This window comes from Telopea speciosissima, chromosome 1 (assembly GCF_018873765.1).
Source record: "Telopea speciosissima isolate NSW1024214 ecotype Mountain lineage chromosome 1, Tspe_v1, whole genome shotgun sequence".
NCBI lineage: Eukaryota > Viridiplantae > Streptophyta > Magnoliopsida > Proteales > Proteaceae > Telopea > Telopea speciosissima.
The window spans coordinates 4,814,535-4,842,364 of NC_057916.1; the positions used below are offsets into that span (position 1 = coordinate 4,814,535).

At 38.5% G+C, this 27,830-nt stretch overlaps 4 protein-coding genes and 1 non-coding gene across 6 annotated transcripts; 3 read left to right on the plus strand and 2 right to left on the minus strand.

Moving 5' to 3' along the window:
- The first annotated feature begins 2,643 nt into the window (after positions 1-2,643).
- LOC122641668 (pentatricopeptide repeat-containing protein At4g02750-like) lies at positions 2,644-5,242 on the plus strand. The gene is made up of 2 exons (XM_043834958.1): positions 2,644-3,558; positions 3,668-5,242. Exons 1-2 carry the CDS (start codon positions 2,718-2,720, stop codon positions 4,609-4,611), a joined length of 1,785 nt encoding a protein of 594 aa, XP_043690893.1. The 5' UTR covers positions 2,644-2,717; the 3' UTR covers positions 4,612-5,242.
- Positions 5,243-6,401: 1,159 nt separating this feature from the next.
- Positions 6,402-13,536, minus strand: LOC122641727 (cytochrome c oxidase subunit 6b-1-like). Of its 2 annotated transcripts, XM_043835027.1 has the most exons (6): positions 13,308-13,536; positions 8,530-8,633; positions 8,376-8,481; positions 8,192-8,274; positions 7,950-8,031; positions 6,402-6,704 (listed from the first exon to the last, which is right to left on the minus strand). In XM_043835027.1, the coding sequence occupies exons 1-6, from the start codon at positions 13,347-13,349 to the stop codon at positions 6,651-6,653; spliced, it is 471 nt and encodes a 156-aa protein (XP_043690962.1). In that variant the 5' UTR covers positions 13,350-13,536; the 3' UTR covers positions 6,402-6,650. The 2 variants fall into 2 exon arrangements, with proteins under 2 accessions (XP_043690962.1, XP_043690954.1); XM_043835019.1 differs by having other exon boundaries at positions 8,376-8,633; positions 13,308-13,534.
- Positions 13,537-16,512: 2,976 nt separating this feature from the next.
- On the plus strand, positions 16,513-16,594 carry TRNAS-CGA. The gene has a single exon. It is a non-coding gene; the product is annotated as a tRNA-Ser (tRNA).
- Positions 16,595-17,533: 939 nt separating this feature from the next.
- LOC122641687 (alcohol dehydrogenase-like 1) lies at positions 17,534-20,173 on the minus strand. Its single transcript, XM_043834976.1, has 10 exons — positions 20,085-20,173; positions 19,867-20,003; positions 19,732-19,778; positions 19,227-19,552; positions 19,061-19,143; positions 18,870-18,945; positions 18,673-18,737; positions 18,454-18,549; positions 18,070-18,231; positions 17,534-17,662 (listed from the first exon to the last, which is right to left on the minus strand). The coding sequence occupies exons 1-10, from the start codon at positions 20,143-20,145 to the stop codon at positions 17,546-17,548; spliced, it is 1,170 nt and encodes a 389-aa protein (XP_043690911.1). The 5' UTR covers positions 20,146-20,173; the 3' UTR covers positions 17,534-17,545.
- A 4,203-nt stretch (positions 20,174-24,376) lies between these two features.
- Positions 24,377-25,965, plus strand: LOC122641697 (VQ motif-containing protein 9-like). Its single transcript, XM_043834986.1, has one exon. The coding sequence runs from the start codon at positions 24,496-24,498 to the stop codon at positions 25,600-25,602; it is 1,107 nt and encodes a 368-aa protein (XP_043690921.1). The 5' UTR covers positions 24,377-24,495; the 3' UTR covers positions 25,603-25,965.
- Positions 25,966-27,830: the final 1,865 nt, after the last annotated feature.

Sequence of the window (27,830 nt, forward strand, 5' to 3'; positions counted from 1 at the left end):
TATTTAATTTTTGCCAAAACAAAAGAATCTTTGGTAAAATAGTTTACATTATTAGATCAGGAGCATCATAGGCACTGTTTCTGGTTAAGCCACTTAATCTCTCATTTTGAAGATCAGGAGCATCATAGGTACTGTTTCTGGTTAAGTAATCTAATTTCTCATTTTGGAATGAGAATAAATGCAAATTGTCTAACATGGGAGAATCTCACCAGGTTATAGTGGGAGCTCCGCTTACATTCACCATGGCCTGCACATTTGACGCCGAAGATTCCGAATCCCACAAAAATAAAAAAGATGGAGTTTGATGCTATAGTAGTGTTTTCTTCATTTTCCTGATTGTTCCACCCCACTATACGTGCAACCAGTTTTTGAATGGTATTAGGTCAAATTGAAATCAAACCATCTAACACAGTTTGGTTTGTTTTTTATTGTGATGATTTAACGGGTTTTTTTTATCCGTTATTGGGTTAACAGTTTGATCCGGCTTTATTTATTTCACCCGGACCAACTCGTTAGGGCTGAAAATACGTCGGGTTAACAGTTTTTTCCCATCTAATAGTTGAAGGCATGACCATGAACATACGCAATAATGCCTTCCAACCGTTGAATAGGAGTGGGGAGTAGAAGTTTTATAACACACCCCCTTCTCTCCCCATCCACCAGTTGTACGTACCGTGTATATAACCTTTTGCCTTAAAATAAAAGGGCAAAAGATCTAGTGCATGGGCATGCACAAGACAATTGGGACAAAGCCGCATCATCGGTAGAAGATGGGGTGTCATGCATGAATTCCCTCAAATAAAAATACATTGAAAAAAAGAACGTTGCTTAGGTATCATTCACGTAGACTCGGGAATTTCTCCAATTCCCTAAAATTGCAGTATGGTGTAGTTCAGAGCTGAGAACTCGACGCCTGGCAAGAGTGACTCAATCGAACTTGGACTGTTGGATGTCATGCTTGCTAAGTGTCGACCTCTCAACCCCAAACTGCATTGTACTCGGCAATTAAGGAATTGGAGATAATTTTAATCCCCTAGATGCAAGACCACACAAAATTATTGTCCCACCCCTCTTGAAATAAAAAATTCTATCCATATGAATCGTGCTCGCGCTCTCACTACCCCCCATGCTGATGCAGGAGCTACGCGATCAAACAACTATCTCTTGCCCAAATAAATTTTATGAGGGAAAAGGTTCTTAGCCTAAGGCATTCACTATTCCTCCTCACATATATTATTATACTGAAAGGGAGAAAGTTTCTTGTGAGGAGAGTATGTGCCTTGCGCCCATACACAAAGGGGGCAAAATGACCTCCTCGCCCCATGAAAGGCAGTAATGACTGTCCTGTTGATGCCGCCGTGTGCATTCCCAATGGCTTCTACATGTGCATAGGGGCTATGCTCCCCATAAAGAACTCTTGCCAATAATGATATTTTTAAAGTGAAACAATAATTAAAAAATGGGAAAAATAACGTTACCTGGTCGTGTGCGGTGCACGGCTCGTGCACCTAGACACAGGGCCGCATGAAATGATCGTTGCACCCCACGAAAAGGCAAAAATCCTTAAGGACGCGACAATCATTTTGCACAACCCTATGTCTAGGCATAGAAGCCGTGTGTCACACAAGACCATGTAGCGTTCTCTTTCCATTAAAAAAATAAATGTGAGACAGTAAGAGGGTATAGAGTACCCTACTTGCTAAAAGAACCCTCTCCTATTTTTAAATAAAAGTAAAGGCTCGGCACACATTGATGTAAAGGTGTCAATTGGTCCGATTCTGGGCTATCGGTATGGTTCCTTAATGGTTCTAACAATAACAGGTTAGGACCAAAACTAAACCAATAAGCTAATCGGTTTCAAACCTGAGATCCATGATCATTAACTATTGGGTCGGCCGGTTCTAGTTCCTAATCGATTCCAAGTGGCCAAAAAAAAAAAAAAAATCCCTAACATATGCTACATTATTCAATAATATAATAATAGGACTATTTTTATTTTTTTTTTGTTGTTTTGGTAAGAATAATAAGATTAATTTCAATCACATGAGATATGTAACCCACCATCAATTTTTCTCAAATCATGAGGCTAGTCAATATTACCTGTTTTACATTTAATTAATAAGTAGGAAAACCGCTACCCTTATAAATTAAGATTAATTTAAGACATATTCTTAAGTTAATATTCCCAAATAGATCTTTAAATTAACAATCAAATCTTTAGTAAAATATTATATGGAACAAGAAGTACTAGTAAATATATATATATTTTGTCGAACAAGTATTAGTCAAAATTGAAAGACCAAAAAAGTAAAAAGCGTGACCTTAGCTATCATAACCTTAATGTGTTAACATAATTGGTCTATTTTTACCTAAACAAAACATAATTGGTCTATCAATTCTATAACTATTAGGAGAATAATAACTTAATCGGTAGTTCCAGGATCAGACAAATAAACTATTTGGTGGGTTGAATCTGGTCCAAAATGGACACTCTATCATATAGTTGAGACTACGAACCTGCTGGCCATTACCGGGTTATTGATCAGGCTCTCTTAGAGAACTCGAAAAGTCAGAACCAATTAGATCGAGTTCATCAGGAAAATGCGCCTTTTGGATACCAATTTATAACAGTAAATCTTCGTCCGGAGGTGGTGGGTAATTTCATAAAGCATACAGAGCATACAAAAACTTCAATCGAAGCCGTAGCTTTGGTCCTTATGCTCCTCTTGTTATGCCAACGACCTTGCAGTAACTGCAGTCCTCTCTTCACCAAAATTCATTTTCTCATTCGTTATAGTCTTTACTCCATCTGTCCTTTTGACCGTTATTCCTCCCGCCAATTTGTTCAAACAACTGTTAGGTGGGTATCCACCCAACAGATATACGCTTCCAATGTTCGGATTGGAGTTCTTGCTCGTGCTGGCAAGGTTGAAGATGCCCGCCAAGTTTTCGATAAAATGCCTAAAAGAGATGTTGTTTCTTGGAACGCCATCGTCACTGGTTACTGGCAGAATGGTCTTTTTGAGGAATCAAAGAGATTGTTTGACTTAATGCCTGTGAAGAACGTAGTTTCATGGAATTTGATGATTGCGGGCTGCGTGCAGAATGATAGAATCGATGAGGCTTACCACTACTTCACCAAGATGCCCGAGAGAAATACTGCCTCGTGGAATGCAATGATCTCTGGGTTTGTTAGGTTTGGTCGTATTGAGGAAGCTAAAAGTCTCTTTGAAGAAATGCCTCAGAGGAATGTGATTTCTTATACTACAATGATTGATGGGTATGCTCAGATTGGGGAAATTGAGCGGGCTCGGGCCTTGTTTGATAGCATCCGTAGGAAGAATGATGTTTCTTGGGTTGTGATGATTAGCGGGTATGTGGAAAATGACAAGTTTGTGGAAGCAAGGGCACTGTTTGATCTAATGCCGGAAAAGAATATTGTTGCAATAACAGCTATGATCACTGGGTACTGTAAGGAGGGCAAGATGGGATCTGCGAGAATGCTTTTCGAAGAAATTCAGTATAAGGACCTTGTCTCTTGGAATGCCATGATAGCGGGTATGCAATGGATACCAACTTGTATCCTAATTACCTAGGTATGTTAGAAATCTTGAGAATATATATACCTGAAAAGCTTATTAAAATGGTCCTTACTGCTTTTTCACAGGTTACGCACAAAATGGGGATGGTGTGGAATCATTGAAGTTACATTTACAAATGCTGAAAATGGGTACAAAACCAGATCACTCAACCTTTGTTTCACTTCTTACTGCATGTTCAAGTCTTGCATCACTAAAAGAAGGAAGAGAGATTCATCTAATTGTTGTCAGAAGTGGTTTTGAGTCAGATATCTCCATATGTAATGCTTTGATAACCATGTATAGCAAATGTGGAAGCATATCGGATTCAGAGATAGTTTTTGGGCTAATCAACTGTCCTGACCTTGTTTCTTGGAATGCCGTTATAGCTGGGCATGCACAGCATGGTCACTATGAGAATGCTCTGGGGTTGTTTAATGAAATGGAGCTAAATGGCATTAAACCAGATGGTATAACCTTCCTTAGTGTCTTGTCAGCTTGTGACCATGCAGGGAAGGTGAAAGAGAGCATGGAGTGGTTTGATAAAATGCTCAATGGTTATGGAATTGCACCGAGGGCCGAGCACTATGCATGCCTTGTTGATATATTGAGTCGAGCAGGACATTTAGATAAGGCCTACAAGATTGTCCAACAGATGCCATTTGAAGCTGATGCTAGGGTTTGGGGACCTCTTCTTGCTGCTTGTCGAGTTCATTTGAATGTTGAACTGGGAGAAATAGCAGCAAACAAACTTGTGAAATTGGCGCCTCAGGATTCAGGTGCTTATATTATGTTGTCAAATATCTATGCGGCTGCTGGGATGTGGGAAGATGTAACTAGAATGAGAGGCCTGATGAAAGAGCAAGGAGTTAAAAAGCAGCCAGCATATAGTTGGACGGAGATTGCAAACGAAGTACACTCCTTTTCTGGAGGGGACATATCTCATCCTGAGATTGATAGAATTCATTTGGAGCTTAAAAGGATTGGATTGCAGATGAAAATGTTTTGCGACTGTGATGACATTGAAACTTAATGTCTTGCATTTGATACTCATCTCAAAACTTTGGGCTTGTCTGTTTTGAATCTCTCCTGGACATATATAAAGCTTGATGCATTTATTCTCTTTCTTAGAAAGGAATATTTATTCCTGGAGAATGCTGAGATGAATCGATTCATTTACAGTAGGCCAATGATTTTGGAGGTGTTTTACTGCTTCAATACATCAGAAGATATGTCGGACAGCTTGCTTCAATGCGTGATGGATAGCGATCGTTAAGTTTTTTGGAGCCGTGAAGGGTTAAGAAACTTGTTACTGTTCTGACATAAAATACTGAAGTCTTGTGAATCATGAAGTTAGAGGAGGCCATTAAAATTTGAAGAGAGAGGGGGTTGGGCCAAATCATCCAATTATGTCTGCAAGGAGGGAAAACTCTGGCTAAAGAAACAGTTGATAGACAATTTATTCCTGAGTTCTGACCAACAAAGACTTAGAAGCCATCCATCAAAAGCAGAAATTATCTAGAACCAGATATCAGCTTCCTTCAATTGTTATATTGATGCAAGATTTTTGGTAGACCAGTCTAGTGGAGATAAAATCATAGAGAGGAAAGGGTAAATGTTATTGTAGAAGATGATTAAACAATGCACTTCCCTATTATTTTGTACTGGAATTATGGTTATCAAAGACAGGAATTATTGATGTTTATGACCAGAGAACTAATCAACAAGAGATATTTCTCTGATTTAGGCAAAACACTCCACAATTCCCTTGTTTTTTAACAATCGCAAAATAAATATATTGTATTAATACCAAAACTGAAGGAAACCTTAGGGTAGTACATATTTATAAATGTAACAGCAATTCCCAGTTTACACCCTTTCTAATCATCGAAGTGGTAGGATCTTTAATCATGGCAATGGTTTCAGAATTTGTTTTAGTAATTAATTACTATTATTTGTCATAGAACTTAAGCATTGAGTGAGCACACTCCAAGGAAAGGTTATTTGTAAATTTATTAAAGGTTTTGAATTCTCTCCCCCCCCCCCCCTAATTTTATTGGATTTCTTAGAAGAGACTTTTTGAATTTTTTGTCATTATAATTATTACTTAGGGTTTTTAAAAATTGTTTTATGTTCAATCTGTTGTAGAGATTTTCTGTATGCAACGTTCTTACGGACTAGGGGTGGTGACATTAATAATTTTTATGCCTATGGGTTTGTTATGCGATATCGTAAAGCGGAGGGATTTCATTGTAAGAAAACTTTCTTTAGAGGCTTATGTGATATCTCCTCTTCTCTCCCTATGGATTTTGCTTAAAGAGTTGTACTCCTTAGAAGGATTTGCACTTAGAGATCAACAGGTAACCCTAAGCTTGAACCTAACTTCAAACTGTAAGTTTTCATCAATACATGAGCAATTGATGCCTTGATATTAAGGAATAGCAGTTACTGCAAGAAAAAATTACCCGTGTAGCCGAAAAATGCAGGAGGAGAGGAACATACAATTGTGTTTAATTTCCAAAAACTGTTTGCCTGTTTTCTGGAAATGTAACTATCCTCAAATCCACTGGGGGTCAAAAGACTGGAATTGAAAGATACGGATTTCTTCATGAGGCCCCTCTAGGGTACAATCCATATTCAAGTTGGTATAAGGAAAAGTACAAAACAACTGATCCACCTTTAAAGAGAAGGAATATGGGCAGGTGAGGATGGGAAAATCGTCAATTGCAATGCCAATTACATTTCAACAGTGCATCTGCTAGTCTCTCCTGCAACTCTTTTCCCCCACTCATTTTATGTTTGATACCGTGCTAAAAACACTAGTAACAAAATAGATTGAAAAGCTTCAATAGAGTGAGTATTTCTGCTTTATGTTAAATTTACTCCCCATTTTTGGGCTTGAATTAGTATTTAGTACAACAAAAAATCAAGCCAAAATTTTTTTATTAACTCATTGTTTCAAATAGAACTCTCCCGGATGTTTTCCCATTTGTATGAACTTCCAGGACTGGAAACGACCACGAAATAATGGCAGGAGTTTCATAACATGTAGCCTTAAGAATCCAGCGCCCTCTACAAAGGCCCAGGAAAGGTTCCATTCTCCCTTTGCTCATTCCATCTCTCTACCTGCATCCATAGCATCAGGAGGCAAATATAAGCAGCAGAGCAACAGAGAGGAAGTATAAAAATAAACTGGCCACAAAAGACAGCTAAAAAGCCTAGTTTATTTCAAATATCTATCTTCCCATACATGTGTACAAAAGATCATCCGCCCTGAACTACATATTACCAGGAAAAAGTGAAGTTCAACCACACCATCATGCAACAAAATATTATTTCCCACTGCTAACTTCAGTTGTCATATCCACAAGATGTACGGAAAAAGGGGGGAAAAAGGAATAATAATAAATAAGCATAAAAACACATTTTTTAAAGCAACATAATTATTGGCAAAGGAAAGCAAGAGGTACAGGAGGCTGAAAGCAGCTACACAAACAAAGACAAAGGCCACCAAGCAAATGAGTACACTCCATAGTAAGATGGAAACACTGTCAATGGACGCATCAGCCCTTGGACTCAAATGAAGTCGCCACAGCCTCTCTGCGAAAGCAGGGGTAAGGCTGCATACATTATGACCCCCCCCATACCCTGCAGTGGCGGGAGCCTCGTGCACTGGGTACGCCCTTTTTTTCAGGCTGACAGCATTCAAAGGAGATGAATCGTGGAACAGATGTAGTTTTATCACAACACTACGCATGTACAAAAGACTACAACTTTTCATTAGTTTTATCCAAACTAGACATAATTACCATGAAAAGCAGAGAATCAATATATGGTGACATAACCCCATGGGGTTGCTCAGTTGGTAAAGACCAGCACCTGACAAAGAAGAGGTCATGAGTTCAACTCTCCTTGGGGCCCAACTATCAATGAGGAATGCTTGGGACAAGTTTCATCAATACTGAACCCAACCCTATCAAATATTTTCCATCCCAAACCTGCCTTGCCCCACTAAGATCAGTAGGGACTTGTTGATGTCATTAAGTACCGGAAAGTCGTGTCGCATGCACCTAAATTTATTGCATATCAAGTCTGACCCTAAACTCTATAGAGGCCATATCAAACCCTAACTAATAAGAATGTATGGACAGGGGAACGCAGTTCTCAGGTTTGACCTGCCAGATTCCGTCCCCTCCGATGGCTATGATTTCCATAAAGATAACAGTGTATACGTTTTTAGGCATATAGATATTGATGAAAGTCTAGCAAAATTGAATAAGATGCTGAAATTGTAGAAAGGAAGAAGATATCCACAAGAATGAAGAAAACATACTTTTAAAGAAGAAAAAAAAAGGAAAAAGAAATACATACCCATTCACTAGGACAGAGCGAACGGTAATATTTTGCAAACTTGTCACACTCTGGAGCACCTTCCCCTTTTGCAGCTATGCACCTGAATAAATGTGTTTTGCTCATCATAAGAATTTTGATAACTCAAGGGAGTAAGACAAAGCAATGCTTCATGAATATAAAATCAAGCTTTTCAATGGGATATGATAATAAATTTAAGCAACAACTTCAAACCCACAAGTACAATAACAAGTTTGACTCACCTATGATATTCAATATAGCGTGTAAAGCAATGCCTCGTTTGGTTGGTGGTCGGGAAACGGATATCTGCTGGTGCTGTCTCCAGCTGGAATTCAAATGTTCAATGGCATTAAATCAACAGATATACATACCTTCTAAAATTAAAGGAAATAGGAAGGAGTTATTTGTGCTTTAGCAAAATGATACCTTTACTTGTGGTGTCTCTTCGGAAGCTTCTTCCTCACTTGATTCTTCCTGCTCGGGAGCTGCATTGCCTTCTTCAGCTGGAGGAGCTTCCTCAGTTTTCTCAGCTTCAACAACAGTATCAGCAGGCTTCTCATCTTCAGCTGTTTTCTCAGCTACAGTTTCCTCAGCAACAGTGTTAGCTGGCTTCTCAACTTCAGTTGGTTGAACAGGGGATTCGACCTGGACTGGTTGCTCCTCTATTTCCTGCAATGAGTATTGCTGCAAGTGACAGCATTCTGATTAAGCATACAAAATTTCTAAATATTCAAAGGGTACATTGGTTCTCCAGAATGTCAAGCATGATAATATTCAAAAGCAAGTATTGAAGTTACACCATTGAAGACTCGATCAAAAGTTCTCAATGAGATCCTACGCATATGGAAAGAAACCAGGACAGGTTCAAACAAGGATTACTGAATGATGATACAAACTCAAAACGAGGTTTTTTTAACTCTAGCAAAATCCAGCCACTAAAAACAAAAGAAAAAATGATGTACTATTCTCACTTAAAACTTAAATCAAATTCAAACTAGGACTGAAACTACCGATCAAAATCCTAGATCAAACACAGCTCTCAATCCTAATCTAACTAAGAATCAAATCAAAATACATTCTAATAGATAGAAAGCAAAAGGATGGCCCATGAGTGGGATGAACCAGATTCATCCACGGGTGAACAGAAGTCTCAGCCTGCATCACCGAGTTCACCAGGTACAATAACAAGGAAAACTCCATCCAAGCAGGAAAGTGACCACAATTTTGAGCCAGCAAGCCATGAGTCAGTTTTGAGCCAGACGTGGGCATGACTGGGAAATTTTCACCATTTCACCTTTTTTTCTTTTCAGAATCAAAGATACTGCGAGGAATTGGCATTTGGTAGTGCTCTGAATTTGTAATATGCTCAACTAAGTTATTTGTATTGCTTTTGCATTAGCTCCCAATCCTAATCTAACACAACTCTTCACAAACCCAGTTTCATATTGCTCTAGGATAGTTTATTGCTGAAATTCCTAGTTCATTGATGTACTACGGGTTGGGTTTGTAGTCTTAGTCATTTTTATCAAGTGGGTGCTTGGTAGTATATTGGGATTGTAGCCCTAGCCTTTGTTGTAGCAAGGGTTGAAGCAAGGGTGGGTGTTCCGGGATCGTAGTAGCGATCAAAACATTGTAGAGTATTGAGCAATATACGAAGTCTGATCAAGGCATTGCCCTATGGACGTAGGCATCTTGGCCGAACCACATAAAATTGTGTCTCCTGTGTGATTGTATTTTCTTGCATATCTGGAGTATGGTTCTTGCAGGATGGCTGCGCATACCCTGGTAGACCTGGCCACTTTGTGGTAGTGAGGTTGGGTGGCTCACAAATGAATGTATTTGATAACTACTGTGCATGTTGGCCAATTTGGGTTGATAGCTTGACAGTCTGTATTGTTAATTTCATTGCCAAGTACTTTCGGTTAGAATTAAAATTGAATTTTAGAATTGTTTTTGTGGTCACTGATTCACCCATCGCCTCTCAATAACAATCTGGGAACAACAGTTTGTTTTCTTTTAAGTGTTTTAAGTTAAATTCTGGTTGAACCGGTAGTCCAGTGGTCCAATTTAAGTTGTTTTGTTTATTTTCTTTTAGAGTTTAAGTTGAGTCCACATTCTTTTATTTACTTTCAGACTTTAAAAAGGAATGGGGCAGCTAGGGGGGGGGGGGGGAGAGACGGCTAGGGGGTTTTCTAGCGGTTTTGAACTCTAGTTGTTAGCTTTTCTAAATAAAGGAGGTAGCGCTCTAATAACTCACGATTTTGTTTTTTGAAAATAATATCAAGTTGCTACCTACCGTGGACAGTGCTTGTTCCTTGTGAAGAATCAAGGCTCGACTGGTGGTGAATCAAATCAACTCTTTGCGGTGAGAAGCCCAGGCGTTATTCTCTCTTCTCTTTGATCACTATCCTAATACCCAGTTCTGGTTTTGCTGCATAAATACTATAATCCAATTCCAAGCAGGATTCAATACTTGCTATTTTGAAGGCTATTCAAGAACTGACTTTACCCATCTGTTTAATCTGTACTCAATAGCATGGATCGATTTACTATTGGGTATGTTAAATCTGAGATCTAATCATTCATCAGATTCACTGTTTGACTGATTTTGAACTTTCCTAATTCCACTAGGAGTTGGCTATAAAATCAGATCCAGCCGTTAGCTTTAGCTGATATTTTCAGCAACTATTCTAATCAAACATAGGGGCACTCGACCAGAATTGTTTGTCGATATGACCAGCTGATACTATCTTATGTAATTTCTCTTATTTTTTGGACTTTCTTACTCAGTGATCGATCCTATTGTTGGTACTGGTTTACATCTTGTTGAGATAGGCTAGTTACCCGATTGGGGGAACTAGTCCTAGTTGTGTTAGGATTACTCTTTTTTTTTCTTTTATTTTTTATTTTCCACTGTTTTATTGTATTTTCCTCCTCAGCCGAGTGCTATTCTGGGATTCCTAGTTGTACTAGGAATTCCTAGTAGGATTAGGACTGAGGAGTTTTACTTCAACTTCAATTACATGTACTTCAGATTACTATAAATAAAGGGCCTGGGTGATCGATTCTGATCACTCAAGCATTCATATTCAGAGCTGTCTACACATCTATATCAGAACCACATTAAGTTCACTCTTCCCACAATTTTCATGATACAGATACAACACCAAAGCATTATATTTTGGATTTTGTTCGAGTTACAGATAAGGAGCTGCAAGCACCTGTTAAAGTGTTCTTATTCCTACCCTTCTACAAAACTTGAGGATTTTAAAACGAGGGGGAATTGATGCAGTTAAGACTGTCCAATATGGCCAACTGGGCCTTGGCAGACTTTATTGGCCCATGGTTGGGTTTTATGGACCTTGAGCTTCTTGTTTTTGGGTTTATTAATATAATGACCTCTTTTATAAGCCCATATTTGGGGTTTAAATTCTGTACATGGGATTAAGTATATAGATAAAATAGTGTGGATGCTATGTCTTGTTAAGTAACTTAATTTTTTCTAGAAAGAATCTTTTTAGATAATTAATTTTATGTCCTATTGTTAGTCAGTAGTTTATGTATTTGGAGTCCTCTATAGCAAATATTTGATTAGCTTAAGTTAGTTTTTGTTTAGCTAATTAAAGGGATAGTTGTTTCTTTGGTTTAAGAGTCCTAAAGTCAGCTTATTTAGTTTTTATAAATAAGGTTGTAATCCTACACGAATTTATGGAATTTTGAAATGGAAAATTAGGTTTATTTAGTAGATATTGAAGTTGTTCATCTCTCATCCTGGCGATTCCCTTCTTCCCTATCCTTGTGGCTCTATTGCTAGCAGTCTCTTTCCTTCGGTCTTAAAAGAAAACCCGCCACCAGCAGATCCTCTGATCGATCTGCATTAATACTAAGCTGGAACATCAAACCTCCTTCCTTAGTATGGCCAAGTAATGAAAAAAAAAATGCCTCCAAATGGAGGAAGAAAAGCCACAATAAATGATGAAAATATGACGAACAAGAACCTAACAGACTTTACCATTTGCAATGAAAGAAGAAATAAAAGTTACTGCTACCAATTGGAACACCAACTCTGGGATCAACCTCTGGGGAGGTAACAGGTGTCACTGAAATAAGTGGCACTTGCTTGGGATAGGAGGCCATTAACCAACGACTAAGTGGTTTCTCCAAGCAACCTTGAATTGAGACAGGTCCACTCACTTAAGATAAGCCTTATTACCACCATAATGTCAAGTTACTTTTTCAGTGGCTGCTGGAAAGCCTTTTGAAAATGGGCTTTACAGAGGCCTGAACAACAGTATATAGGTCATGAGTTCAACTGTCATTGAGGCTTACATAAAAAAACAGCATATATGCAGTGTGCCCCTTAAGAGAAAATTTCCTTATAGAAATTTAATAATCCAATGTGTGGTTTTTTAGGAGTTGAGAAAACTGTCCGAACCTGAGTATCCCTTGTCGTTGTTATATGCATTATCTTAATGCCTACAATGAATAAAACCTCTATAGAAGAGATGGAAGATACAAAGCAAAGTAACAAAAGAAGATCTCGCGGATAATTATACTGCAAAACAACTGTGGCTATTGCTCTTGCCAGAGTGGATCCATGAGAGCCATAAACCCCTTACAGCCAGAATTTAAAATCCCCCTCCAGCAACTCAGCTCATGAGAGTTTCCAAAATACATTGTCGAATTTTTATTAGTACGAAATCAGTACCAAATTTCAATACATAGATCATGTTTACTTATAGACAACAAAATGGATTTTTTTATAATCAGTGTTTTACTCGATTAAAACGGATGGAGAATAAAATCTAGAATGTCCACGCTAGGCAAAAATTGTAAGTCCTGTCATGTTATTAGGAATTCACCCACGTTACTATTCATCTAATTTTCATTGAAACTATCTTTCTATAATCCCGCAAAGGCCGCAACCAGATGAACCAGAAGTTACCATGAAAAATTATCCTTTCAGTACACTGAAGTCAAATGTAATTAAGCTCTCAGAATCTTTCAACACAATAGATGAGGGGGGAAATTGGAGAATTAATTCTGAAAACCACATATTATCCCCACTAAAGTCCTCCCTTCGGATAAGGTATACAATTCCCATGAAAATAATAAATAATGAATGAAAATGAGGAGAACCAACCCTCAGTCAACTATATATCTATTATCAAGCTCAAAGAATCAAAAACAACAGATCCAACACTACAAAACACTGATCCAAATCCAGAATTATCGAGACAAATGGAACCCTGAAATACTTGTAATTCCAAATAATTGCAGGCTAGCATCAAGTAAGATCCGATCAAAGAGGAAAGAAAGGAAGCATATGAATTTAAAAGAACGGTTGAAAAAGGGTACCTCAGCTAGGCTTAGAGCTTTCTGGTTCTCTACTTCCGCCATGGATCTCGAGGGCTCTGAACTCCTCACTTGGCTCTGCTATCTTCTCGGAAACTAAATAAAATGATGCGACGATTGTTCCAGAAAAGAAAAAGAGAGCAGGCGAGAATCCGTGAGAAGAGAATTTCTAGCGAAGTGTTTGGCACCGGGAAAAATGGAACCAATAGGATTCCACTTCCATAGACCGGTCCTTCGCCAACCAAACGGCCTCGCGTTCAAGTGAAGTGTTTGGCACCTGATGTAGGGGTGTTAATCGGTCCGGTTGATTCGAATTTGGGGTTGTAACAGGCCAAACTGAAACCAAACCGTTAAATCAAAAGTCGATTTTGGTTCGATTTGAACCAAATTTTTTTTTATCGGGCTACTACAGGTTCAGTTGTAGTTTTTCATAAATATTCTGAAAATAATGGGTTTTTTAGAATGTGCATCAAATTTGATCAAGGTTTTATATCATTTTCGGTCGATCCGGTTTGATTTTGATTTAATAAATCCAAACCAATAAAAGTTCAATTTCAGGCTGAACCAGTCGGTTTTTGGTCTGTTCGATGAATTCATGGCTGAAAGTTGATACCCCTATGTTTGGGCACACATGAAACCAATGGGACCTCTTACATGATTTGGGTATTCTGATGGTCCCTTATAACAAGTATCATACAATATTCACTGAAATCGACCAGTGAACAAACAAGAGAAGGCATCTTGGTTGGATACTGCCAATTTGGTTTAATAAATAGGAAAATGATTTTTTCATGATCCGATTGACCCATTTTTTTTTTTTCATATGATAATTTTATAATAAAATAACAACATTCCATCCAATGATTGGTTTACCAAAGAGGGGCAATGTAAAAAGTAAATAAAATAGTTTCCCTTCATCATATCACCATTATAATTGGCACCCCACCTCCTAAGGTCATGTTTGTTTTATTTTATCTAAAATTATCTTTTTTCATATTTTTACATAATTTTTTTAAAATTTGATCCTTGATGAAATCCAATTGTAATTTAGAATTTACTATCTTGTCTCCTTTCATAATTTTACATTACTCATCAATCACCACACCAATCTTTAACTATGTCCACATATTTACTTGAAGAAAAGAACAAATGACACTTTTAAGGTGTATTTAGAACATGACAACTTCATTTAAGTATCCATTGACTTACTCTCAAAAGCTGTTTACCCATTGATTTACTCTCTTAAAAGAAAGAATTTTCAGAAATAATTAGTAAGTGGCCATGTCATTATCAAAACATATCATTATCGTGCGCATTCTAGTATACATGTGAAATGACACTATTACCCTCATTAGAAAAAAAATATATAGTATCGTGACAAAAAAATATATAAATTATTTAACAAAATAAAAATTGTGAATAAAAAAATCCCTTTCTCAATTAAGAAGCCCATTACATTGGCATTTCTCAGGAGTTTGAACAGTGATTGCTAGAATGTATATGACATCAGGCGAGTCCAAAATAATGCTGTGTTTAGAGGGAAGTCTCATGTTCAAGCCTAAAAGGTGCTCCCCATGGTGGTTGAAGCACTCTACTTTGCAAAACTGGCCAAGAAGAAAAACAAAAGAGGCAAATGTAAAGAAACTTGTTTTAGGTGGCTCAAGTGGGTGAAACTAATAGAACATAGGTCATGCATGAAGCTTTCAAATATAGCTTCTGATAGGACTATGAAAAAAGTTTCTCTAGGGTTCTATTTGGTTGCAAGAAAAAATAAAGGATACGGAAGTGAACATTTTCAAACTTAAAATGACAATTTTTGTAATCATTAGCCAACATGATTATATAAAGGGAAAGAGAATGTTACTTGGACACATGCGATATGCTGTCATTGCGCCTAGACACATGGGCATGTGAAATGACCATCGTGCCCTCAAAAAATTTCATCTTTCTACGGGGGCGCAACAGTCAGCCCCTGTGTCTGGGCGTTGGGGCAGCAAATTGCACGTGCCCAGGTAGCGTTCTTTCTGTAGTTGACATTGTCTTGTTCGTGTCGAAACTTATTTCCACTCCTTGGTTGTTCAAGTTATGATCATTCATTGACAGGGAATCTCTTCATCGCGGGTAAAGAGAAATTTTTTTCTACTTTTAATAAAAAAAAAAAATGGTTGCCTATTGCATGAGAGTCCAAACACTCCTTATTACATATTCTTTCCCTTCTTGTGGTATAATTTGGTGGGAAGTTTGTTGGTTGAAGACTAAATCTGTACCCTTCCTCTATTGTGGTTGTAGCCCATTAGGGGGCACCAAAAAGAGGGGGAGGGGGAGGGGTTAGTATATTTTATCTATTTATTTATTTATTTTTGGGATAAAAGAGTAATGATTATAAGATATTTAACAAGGGTTTCGTTTAATAAAGACCCACATGGTATTTAAGGAGAAAAAATGTCAATACTGACCCTATGACTTATGATGTGAAAGGACACTGTGAAATCTTATCAAAATAACACATGTTACTTAAAACTACAATTAATTTATTTGATTGTTGAGTAGGTACATAAGTATAGGGAAGTAGTTTTCTGTCTGGGAGTGTGGCCTATGCCAGCACTCCCATGTGTCTATCTCTCTCCTCCTCAAAACAAGGGGGTAGAAGTATATTTTCATATGGGGAGGAGAGAGATAGACTCAGGGGAGTGTTGGTGTAGGCTATACTCCCGGACAAAGAACTTTCTCTCATAAGCATATCATATGCATTTTAAACCAGTACCATTGCGACATTCTTAGAGTTTCAAAAAATAATAATAGCATATGAAATTGTGTCAAATTGCGGATATATCAATTGCAATCAGGGTAGTGGTGGGGAGGGGGGCAACATCGTCAAATTGGAAACCATATGTTAATTATGTATGTCATGGTTTTACGTATTGGAATCATATAGACCGATTCGTATCGATAGCAATACCTGATTGATATGGATCGATCGATACAATTTGGATCAAGTTGTTTTTAAAGAAGATTTGGTTTCCATCCTGTATCAACCAAATAAGGTCCGATATAGCCGATACATATCATTATTGGTACGATCTCGACAGTTACTGATGTTGTCATTGATACTATGAATTAAATCTTTAATGTTTTTAGTGCTAGAAATGTTAGAAATTTTGTGTTGATTAAAGGTGAATTATATTTTGGCTCGGTAATCAATGTAACGGTCGATATGTCCGAGTGGTTAAGGAGACAGACTCGAAATCTGTTGGGCTTTGCCTGCGCAGGTTCGAATCCTGCTGTCGACGCTTTTTGGCTCTTCCAAGTCCAAGCCAAACGTTGATTCCTCAGCTTCATCTCAAGATGGTTTTCTGATTTTCATTTTTATTGTTTGTTTTTTAATTACAATAATAAAAAAATAGAATGCACCCATGATTGGGAATATTAATACGTACTTAAGACTCATTTTTTTTTTCTCTCTAAAGAACTTTTATGATTATGTATTAGTATTTTTTAGCTCCGGTGTTTCTATTTTAGTAAATGGATTATGTTCGATCCTTTTATGTTTAATTACAAGAGTACGAAATGGATGATGGAAGATCATGGTTTGAGGTATCGGTATCGATATCGATATTGTATCTAACTAGCCATAGATGGTTCACCTAGTTCCCTATACTCTTAATTACTTCAGATAGAACATCCAAATGCGTGATACCATGACTCTTTTGTATTGGTCAGCTTTTGTTCCAATTTGATCAATTTGGTTTTGTTGGAATCATCCAATGATTCCTTTATGGAATCGAGCTCAGTAGATAGTTCCAGGAAATTTTGGCAGTGACCTTAGCCACGCTTTCTGCATCGGCCATCTTAAAGGCTGCACCTTTCGCTTCTAAGGCTACTATGAGTTCTTTGTTGGGATCCATGTGAAAGCAATTATATCACATTAGATGTGAATAGTCAGATGTGGAGACATATAAGGATTTGAGTATCCTCTCTTTAATGATGACTAGTTTTTAAACGTGAATTCTACTGAATACCAACAGTAGCCATAAAAAAAAAAAAAAACGGGAAATTTGTAGGTTTAAGATAAGGATTTAGAAGATCTTACCCAAAGACATCAGAAATTTTTGGTTTCCAATTAGCCAAAAGTGAAACATTACTCCAACCACTAACACATTTGAAAACATTATTCTTATTTATGGCATCAAATATTCAAGTAAAAAAGAGAGATATAAAATAACGAAGGTGATGGCATGGATCTAAGTGTGCATCCATATAATGCAGCGGAGACTCTTCCCTTGAAGGAGTAAATCAAAAGCTTTGTTTATGTCTTTGAAGCCCACCTCGTGCGTTATGAACTTGTCCAAATCAATCTCCTGCAATCACACATCTCATTCATCAATTATCCCTATCATCAAAGATTTTCATTTTTTCTAACTCCATTTTTTTACTGAAGGGTTAGACTTGATCGGAGGCTCACCCAAAGACCTCAACCCTGAACCAACCCACAGGCTGAAAAGCCTAGCCCAGACCCTCTCTCTTAGAGAGAGAGAGAGAGAGAGAGAGGTGTCAGGCTCCTGTCCTTGGAGGCATCCACCCAATGAAGCATTCAACGGCTGGGCTGCTTTGCACATATCCCAATGTGCGCTTAGGGATGTGTGCTAGTTAGCCCAACTGTTGGATGTTCATTGGACACTTATTGGACTAGCGCTCATTGGAGAGGAACCCGAGGGAGAGAGGGAGAGAGAGAGAGAGAGAGGTGTGGTGAGTTTAGTATTAGTACCTTGTCAAGGTACATTTTGGCGAGGCGAGGAATATCAGATTTGGCTTTGATTCCTCCAAACAAGGAACCAGCGATGCTCTTCCCTTTGAGGATCTCGAAAGAGTTGACGCTAATGGGCGCTCCATGCATCTCCACCCCAATAATCACTGTCTTTCCCCAGCCCTATTCACATATATGAAAACTGAGATCGAACCAATAATAACATGAAAAACCAAAAAAACCCAATCAATTAAATCGGATCGAACCGACCATTTGACACTAATTTTTATAAAAAACAAACAAACCCATATAACGTATCATTCGATCCGGTTCATAGGCCGATACGGCCAATCCGATTACCGATTCCTAAAACCATGAGTATATTAAGTAGTTTGCAATACATACAGATCTGCAACTAGCGAAGGCATCTTCCATCACAGGAGCCAACCCAATACATTCGAAGCAATAGTCAGCTCCTCCCTCTGTCATTTCCGCAATCACCTAATACACAATTAAGATTTCCTATTACTTTAATTAAGACTTAAATACATGGGATTTCACTAATTTAATCAATTTCGTTAGAGAACATAAATAAATCCAAAAGGACAGACGAGAAATTAAGACCTCACTAATATGTCTCTCCCCACACTCCTTTGGGTTCACAAAATCAGTGATTCCAAACTTCATTCCTGCAAAAAAAAAAAAAACCAACTAAAATGCTGATAATGGTTCCCTAAAGAACTGTTTAATGGCAGACCAAAAAATATAATTAAATGATATAAGCCAAGTTAATTAGGACTTAAATATAGAGAGCACCAAACCTATCTCAGATTTTTCTGGGTTCAGATCAACACCAATAATCTTTGAAGCTCCATTCAATTTTGCTCCTACTGCAACCTGTGGATGGATAGAGTGTAGGTATTGTGAGGTAATTTAATGTCTCTATAAAATTTAAGAAGGAAAATTATCAAGTAAATTAGAATTAAAATAAAGATTAATTATGATTTACTACCGCGAGTCCAACAGCTCCAAGTCCAAAAATGGCCACTGTGGACCCTTTTTCCACTTTGGCAATCTTTGTTGCTGCCCCCACACCTACATTTCCAATAATACATATAATTAAAAAGAAAACCCATTTCTTAAATATATGATTAGAAGAGAAAGAGTGACAGATTAACCAGTGGAAACACCACAGCTGAGCAAGCAAGCCTTGTCAACAGGGATGGGTTGAGTGACCTTAGCCAAGTGAATTATGTCCACCACAGTATACTCAGAGAAGCTTGACACAGACAAGAAATGGTTGATCACTTCACCCTTGGAGTCCTTGAATCTGCTACTTCCATCCCTTGGCATCCCTGGATCAACCCCAAAAGGGATCTTGGAGCAGATATTGCTCTTCTCTGACTTACAGTCTTTGCATTCTCCACAATCAGCTAAGAACACTGGAACCACAGTGTCTCCCTTCTGTATTTCCTCTACATGTTCCCCCACACTCTCCACAATTCTAAAGAAATTTCACAGAAATCAATAATTGTTAATACAAAAAGATACGCCAAAAGCTATAGAGGTGATTGAACACGTTAAATCAAGCCCTTAATCTAATCTAGTGCGCATACACTAAAATGGATCCCATTAGGCACATAACAGGATTGTTGAAGGAGATTGAATATAGGAATTACGTACCCAACTGCCTCATGCCCAAAAATTGTTGGGAAAGTCCCAGAGGGTCTCTGAAAATAAAAATGGAATTGATGTCAAGTTTTGATCATTTTTTTTTTTAATTTTGAGAGAAAGGGGAGGAAGAGGAAAATTACTTACTGCCATCTTCCAGTAGGTAACATCACTGTGACAAAGAGAGGTACAGAGTATCTTGATTCGAACTTCCCAGGCTTGAGGTGGAGCTACTTCAATTTCTTCTATCACTAGAGCTTCACCTGGATTTCTGCATATTGCAGCTGTTTGGTTTCCAAGAAAAGAATAGAGAATGTAAGAAACTAAACAAAAAGAATAAGAATGAAGAGAAGTATATGAACAACCTTTGCACCGTATGGGTTTCCCTGTGCTCTCTGAAGGTTTTGTCTCAGTTTGCTTCTCCATGATTGTTAGACGAAATTAAGGAATGAGAATTCTTCAATTCTTTCTCTCCTTTTATCAGTAAAGAACCAAAAAAAGGGGAATGAAACAGAAGATCGTCTTGGTATTCCTACATTCATGGACTAATTGTTTGGTAACGGATTTTTCCTTATTGTTTTTATCTATTTTTAACAAAACTGAAGCGTCAACTCAGGAAAGTGAGGAATATGAATCCAGATCCTATCCACGTACGCTGTCCTATCCGAGTACCTCTCTCAGTGTCTCCCTTATCTTCTTTTTCTTTCTTTCTTTCAGTGTTTCATCGTTTGGTATCAAAATTTAAGGGAAGAAAATTAAAGGGAAATTAAAAAATAATGAATCCCTTCTCTGGATGAAACTCATCTTTCTCTCATCAAAATTTAGGGAAATAAAACTAAAGAGAAATTTTAAAATAATAATACTCCTCCCTGTATAAGACTTATCCTTTTTTTCCTTCAACCACTCTGTATCTCTCTCTACATCTTTATCCCCTCAATTTCTTCAATTTCATCTAATAGGGAGCGGAAATAACCACCCTACCCCTTTGCCCAAACACACTGTCCGAGCGTGTCCACCTTCCTCTATTAGAGGGAATTGAGGAAATTAACTGGCAGACAAATTGAGGTGATAATTTTTCTCTTTTTTAAGGTATCAAATAATTTGTAATCTTATTTTGTTGTCTTCTTAGCAATTAGCATATGTATCTAAAATTTGATTCAATCCTTATCATTTCTTAGATATTGTCATATCATTTTTTGATCGTGGCACAAAATAAATCTATGGTATAAAAATATTTCTTGAACCGAAGAGCAACAAAAACCTTTGTAGATATGGAAAATTTTCACGTATTTCCCTTGAGATAAGGCCTAATTATAGATTCACCTGTAAATTTTAGATATTTACGTATACCGCCTTTGCTTTCCAAAATAATTAATAAGTAAACCCACTTCTTTTGATTCCTTTCTTCGTATTCAGAGTTGGGCTTTGGCTTGAGTTAGGCCCAACCCATTGTTATGACTTTAAACACCTGACAATTCAATCTTAATGTGTGGAGTTCGAACCAGTGTCTCAAAACATGGAATCACGGAATTGGTCCCTATCGATTTCAATCTGATTGGATTTTAGGGTTTCTTGGTATAAATTGGTGATGTCAAATCGGCTAGAATTGAGATTAATCATGGCCAATTCCAATCTAAAATCACCTAGAATCGGGATCAAATTCTTAATTTTTAAAACCATGGTTCAAACCCACATTGATCCGCAAATGAGCTTAGTTAGATATAGGCCCAAGACCCCTAGGCTTTAAGGCCAGGCCAGGCCAGGCCGGCTACAAACCTCACTTGGTCTTCTATTCTTGCCAACCTATTCTACAAGTCTACAACTCCCTTTGCTGAGGGAGACTCCATTCTTATCCTAACTAGTGGCTATTTTTATTTTTTTTCTTTCTATGATTTTTTTGACAGCTTACACTAGGATTAATTAAGATGGGTTAGGAATGCGTCGGAATGATCGTTTTTCCTTTCAAGTTACCTACTATGGTATCAGAGTGAATATGATCTCCACCGACCTTGATCTTTATCCCCTTAATTTACTTGCCCGTCAATTTCCTCAATTCCATTTAATAAGGGAATAAAAATGATCACCCTACCCCTTGCCCGAACACATTGTCCGAGTGGGATTCACCTCCTCCTATTAAATGAAATTGAAAAAATTGACGGAGAGGCAAATGAGGAGATAACTTTCCCCACCGATCTGGTCCCTCGGGATGGATAAGGTCTGTTGTTAGTTAGACTTTTGTATCCTCAACAGTTAAAATTTCTCAACAAAAGAAAGGAAAAATTCCAACCCTACCTCTCCAAAAAAGACAAGGAAAAACAAGAAAAAGAAAACGATAGATGATAGGATTGCGTAAGGAAGCATGGATGATTTACTTATAGTTGCCATCTTTGAGCACACATGAGCACATCAGGCTTTGTTGTTGTTCTCACTATAAAAAATAAAGAATTTGAGTATGGAATTGGTCTCCATTAATTCTGAGTTGAATCATCTCGAATTCAGCCAAAATCAACAGGAGTCAATCTGAATCAGCCCATGGTTTCAAGAATTGGAACTGGATCAACTAGACTGGCAGATCACGATTCTGGTCGATTTGGCTCAATTGATTTTTGTATGGAAACTATGGTTAAAGCATGTTTTGGCTGATTCTGGTGAATTCAGAATAGGAATCGACCAAGGCAGATAACGAGTCTGGTCAATTCGGCAAGGCATATTTTAACTGATTTTGACCCGTCTCTCACCAATCCTGATTGATTTCATTTCGATAAAATCGACCGTACCAATCTGGATCCAAATTTTGAGTTCGGACTAACTCAGTTGGACTTCGTATGTGCAGAATCTGGTTTAATCGGAATCACCGATTCTGATCCGAGTTATAAAAAAAAGGTAAGGGAGGGAAGAATTAAGAATAGAACCAAAACTCAAATTGATTTTGCAATCTAGTAGCAGTAAGTGGCTGATCTCTCTCCTCCAACCCTTTTGAGCCCTAAAAAAGCTAATGTAACTATCATGTGTTACCGACCAGAATTCACTTCCACTTTTCATATTTAGAGCATCAATGGCCGGGGACCATTCCTATAGAATAGATTTCTGGGTTTCCATTCTCATCTACAGATGCTCCCAACTGACATGGCCACTGCCCACACCACAAAATTCTCATATAAAAAGAGAAGAAATTTACTCCTGAGAATGTGACAACATGAAAGAAAGAGATTTGCTGCGGGAGTTTCTTCCTTTTTGCGGCGGTCGTGAAGCCACGCAATGAAGTCTGATTATGGTAGGATTTTGGATACCTCACATCTCTTTCATTGTTATTTATTACATGAATTACTAAATCATGAGAGCCCCTAATGTCTAATCAACAAAGATCTTCGACCGTTACCCTCCTCACATGGAAACCGGGCAGGGTAAAACCCGAAAAAAATGCCTCACCCAGCCCCTATTGGTTAGGGGTTAGTAATTTTGCTATAGGGTGTTGGTTCGTTCCGGTTTCATCGGGTTGAATTGGTTTTAGGGTGAGATTGGGTAAATCCAATATCAAACAAATTCAGAAAGATTCGATTTTGTTCAATTTGGGTCCGGTCTGGTTTAGATTCAGATTATCATGTACATAGATACATAATTATGGTAACAATTTTGTTCTTTTATACTTTTCGGGTTGGTTTCATAATACTTCAAACTGAAGCCAACCTGATAAGGAATCGATTCGGTTTTGGTTGTTTTGTTCGGTTTGACACCCCTACTTTGCTATATAATTACTGCAATAATGAAAAAAACACGAATTTAAAAATCTGGAATCGAGATCAACCAATCCAAATTAGATTGGATCAAGATTGGTGTAGAAAACCCTATAATCGACTTGTAGATTCGTAACCCTATCGATTCAGTTGGAATCAGTCCAATCCGGATGGGCCAAAATTAGGATCGCCCTTTAATCTAACTTTTAAATCTATGGGAAAACCTAAAGTCCCTAATCCATCTCCTCACATCTAAAATTACTTCTTCACCCATGGTTTGAAGAAGCAAATTGGAATCGGCCGATTTGGATATCAATTGATTCGTATTGGATTTCTAGGGTATATAGGTCAATTCCTGACAAATTCAGGTTGATTCCGGCTGAATTGGAATCAGAATCGCTGAAGGCTTATCCTGGTACCAAACCGTTTAAAAGTTGAACCAGGTTTAACCCGAACCGTTCCATACTTAATTATATACTTATTAGTTTAAATCAGGGGAGTCATTTTCTGTAGCGGACGTCTTTCCTTTTTGAGGAACGGTGCCTTATTTTGCGGGTCTTGCGATGTTTTCCCTTCTTTTCCCACAATTTTCTTTTCTTTCTTTTCTTTTCCCTGAGGAAAAGAAAAGGAAGAGAAAGAGAGAGTGACAGAAGAACAGTCTTTTTCCTCATTTTTATTTTTAAATTTCCTTTCCTTAATAATTATACATATAAAAAGTCTCTGAAAAACTGAGAAGTTATAAATCTTAAGAATTTTGGTGAGGAGTGAGGACAATCAAAGTTGAAGAACAAATCTACAGCTTAGATGTCATGTCCTTCCCCACTGTTCTCTGTCGAGTATCACCAGCTATGTTTTTTTTTTTTTTTTTTTTTAACAGTTTAATCCATTCTGTTTAGCATGAGAACAAAGCAACATCATCTGAGTCTGGAGATAAAGAAAGAGAAGATATCCTCATCATCTACTCCTCAGAACTGACTCCTCAGTGGAGACTGGAGAGAGAGAGAGGGACTGGGGACAAGGTGGGGAAGGTAGAGAGAAGATAATGGAAAAAAGCTGTCACTCATCTGGTGATTCCACCAGCAACAATAATAGCAGCAGCAACAGCAACAGCAACTACCAACAGCACCACCATCAGAACAACAGCAGCAGCAGCAGCAATAGCAGAGATCAATATCTCAAGCAGCTCAATAGATTTTCTCATAAGATATCTAAAGATTCAAAACCCCCACCCATCGGTAAATACCCTCTTGACCTCCACCATCATCATCAGCAGCAGCAGCAAAGTCAACAACAACAACAGCAGCAGCAACCTCCGGTGTATAACATCAACAAGAACGATTTCAGAGACGTAGTTCAGAAGCTAACAGGTTCCCCTGCTCACGAACGAAACTTCTCCACTCCACCACCCATCCACCCTCCCAAGCCCCAGAGCTCTCGCCTCCAGCGTATTCGGCCACCACCACTTGCCCATCTCAGCCCTCGACCCCCACCTCCCCTAGCCAACACCATCCTCCCTCCCACCACCAGTACCACTGCCACTACCGCTGTGGCTGCCGGTGGTGCCACCAATGTTGCTACCTTCGCAAACAACGCTGTCAACATCAACAGCGCCGGAAATTTTGTGGGCAACAACAATGGGAGGCCGGTGACTCCTTTATCGCCTCTCCCACCTTTCCCAGCCGTCCATGCCGCAGCGGAATCACCCATCTCCGCCTACATGAGGTACCTCCAGAGCTCCATGTCGACCGTCGATTCGGACTCCAAGCGCTTCTCCTCCGGGCTCTCGCCGTTGGTGTCGCCTCGGTGGAATAACCCTAACTCATTGCAGCCACAGGTGTCGCCCCGGTGGAACAATAACAACAACAACAACAACGCTGGCCCATTACAACCACCACCACCACAGCCACAGCTGCAGTCGCAGTTGCAGCAGCAGATTCTGTTTCCTTCCTCCACAGCGGCGATGTCTCCGTCACAGTTTCTGATGCCTTCTTCGCCTCTGCCATTTGGGAAGCTTCCATCACCGCGGTCGCCATATCCTCTGCTTTCGCCAACGTTTTTGTTCTCTCCGACTTCGGGTCAATTAGGGTTTCCTCAGTTCCCTCCGTCGCCAAGGTTGCCCCTGTCTAGTCCAAGGTGGAGAGATCTATGAGGTTCAGTACGTCACAAAGTAGAGAGGGTAAACCTTCTTTACTTGCTGGAGCTCAATTTAGGGTCCCCCTTCCTTACTTTTGTTATTTTTTTACTGTACATTTGGGTTGGGATGGAGGGGATTGATATTTAAATCGCTGGTCGTCAGGAGGATTGAGATCTGGCACTGGTTGAAAATTGGAACTTTATTCTGTAAATGAATATCATAGACAGAACCAACAGTATATGTTCTTCTGTTTATGGTGGGTAGATAGTTCTCTCCCTTAAATTCAAGTCAAAATGTTGCATTTGTTGTATTGGCTATTGATAAAACATTAAAGCCTCTTGCAATATATAAATTAAGCTCTTAGGATTTATGAATTTTTAATGTTTATTCTTTTGCCAGCTTTGTTCTTTTTATCTCATGTGTCCAATAATTTGAGTTCTTGAGGAAAATGTAATTGAGGTACTTGAGATAAGCTTGCAATCAAGATTTTTTTGTCCAGATTCATACTTCTTTCTTGCAAGGAATCTAAACTATCATTGCCATGGACAAAATTGAATACTTCTGCAATTTGGACTCTGATTTTGTTGAAGCCACTGTAAATTTTGGTGAATTCATTCAATTATGAGATGGTTAGGGCCTTCTTGCTTGTTGCCTTTGTTTGTGATCGTAGACCACCTTCTGTTTGCCCTTTATTAGTAAGGGGCAAGCACTTGGGCAGACTGAATGGACGGGGCAGGGAAGTGTTGTTCCAGAAATGGTAGTCGTGGACTGGTACTCCTTATTGTGGTCCCTCACTCTGGGATTATAAAAGTTTTTCAATAGTGTAACCAGATGGTTCCAGATGATTCCATCACTTCCTCTTGAATGAGTCATGTCTCCCCATTGGCTGGATATCCCAAATAATATAGCACCTTGTCTTTGCAAGCTAATAGTGCAAAGACTTCGTTTGCAATCGTCATATAGTTGCATCATTATCCACGTTGTCTGTTGCATTATTAAACCTCCCCTGAACAAGATGTTCCAATAGGAAGTCAAGGCCTGCACATTCTTTAGAAGTGATATAAAAACTGTGAGTAGGTGAAGTGAGATCAGATAAGAAAAAACAGTCTAGTAATCCCTCCTCTATAATGATCATTCTTTAATCCCTAGATATTCTATGTTGACTCTAGATTTCAACCCAGGATTTGTGTGGATTAAAAAGGGTTTACCCAGTGCACAAGGCTCCCGCCACTGCGGGGTCTGGGGAAGGTCATAATGTACACAGCCTTACCCGTGCTTTCGCAGAGAGGCTGTTTTCAGACTCGAACCCGTGACCACTTGGTCACAATGGAGCAACCTTACCGTTGCACCAAGGTCCCATGACCAATTGTGCAGATTGCACCATTTATTTTCTTGCTTATCTATTCAGAGGGAAAAAATAACAGTAGTTTGAGACTTTGTTTGGACAACTGAGAATTGGCAAACATAACCACAGATCTAATGCCCTCTGTAGGCATCAGATTCTTCCTTTGAAACTATTGTTGGCTTTGTTGCTGATTGATGAACCCCCAGCTTGGAATTGGTGTGTCCATACATGATTTCTACTAGGGAGTTGTACGAACTCATTGGAACAGATCATCTTGTCAGATTTTAGGGATGTATGCCTGCCCACCGCTCTGGAGACTGATTTTGCTAGAATAGATCGGTGCAATGGATTGTAAATTTCAACTGTTGAAAACAACGGGGAAAGTGCAAGACAGGATTGAGATTATTCACAAAGCTGGAAAAAGGAAGCCAAGTTATGGCCCAAGGAGTTGTATAGCATTAGGTACCTTCAGAGGCGTAAAAGGTATTAATGTTAGCTGTAGCATGTTGATAGGCAACACTAAAAGTACAATAATGTTGAAATAGTTTTTCTCTTTTAGCTTTTGTTTTGGTTTATACTATTTATCAGCTGAAGTTCCTTTCAGATGATCATGTGATGGAGCTTCTGACATGTCGACAGACTAAATCTCAGGTAGTACTTTAGTGGCTACCAATTGTTTGGACTTCAAATGAAAGGTGTGGGTGGATGTCACGCCTAAACTTGATTTGCAAAGACTTTATCTTGCAGATTGTGAGGTTTCTTGGGTGATGGACAAATGACCCATGACAGTCCCATGAGGATTTGCCTGCTGTTCTTTTTTCCCTGTTGCACATATGACTTCCATTTGGTGAAATCCTTATGTCTTCATGATGGTTCAGGTCCTCCTATCCATGTATCT

Coding starts and splice junctions, on each gene's coding strand:
- LOC122641697 (XM_043834986.1), top strand. CDS start 24,496: ATGGAAAAAAGCTGTCACTCATCTGGTGATTCCACCAGCAACAATAAT.
- LOC122641687 (XM_043834976.1), bottom strand. CDS start 20,145: ATGGAGAAGCAAACTGAGACAAAACCTTCAGAGAGCACAGGGAAACCC. Junction 18,946..19,060: donor TTGGAGCTGTTGGACTCGCG/GTAGTAAATCAT, acceptor ATCCATCCACAG/GTTGCAGTAGGAGCAAAATT. Junction 17,663..18,069: donor CCAAAATGTACCTTGACAAG/GTACTAATACTA, acceptor GTGTGATTGCAG/GAGATTGATTTGGACAAGTT.
- LOC122641668 (XM_043834958.1), top strand. CDS start 2,718: ATGCTCCTCTTGTTATGCCAACGACCTTGCAGTAACTGCAGTCCTCTC. Junction 3,559..3,667: donor TTGGAATGCCATGATAGCGG/GTATGCAATGGA, acceptor GCTTTTTCACAG/GTTACGCACAAAATGGGGAT.
- LOC122641727 (XM_043835019.1), bottom strand. CDS start 13,349: ATGGCGGAAGTAGAGAACCAGAAAGCTCTAAGCCTAGCTGAG. Junction 8,275..8,375: donor AAGAGACACCACAAGTAAAG/GTATCATTTTGC, acceptor TTTGAATTCCAG/CTGGAGACAGCACCAGCAGA. Junction 6,705..7,949: donor CGCTCTGTCCTAGTGAATGG/GTATGTATTTCT, acceptor CTATGGATGCAG/GTAGAGAGATGGAATGAGCA.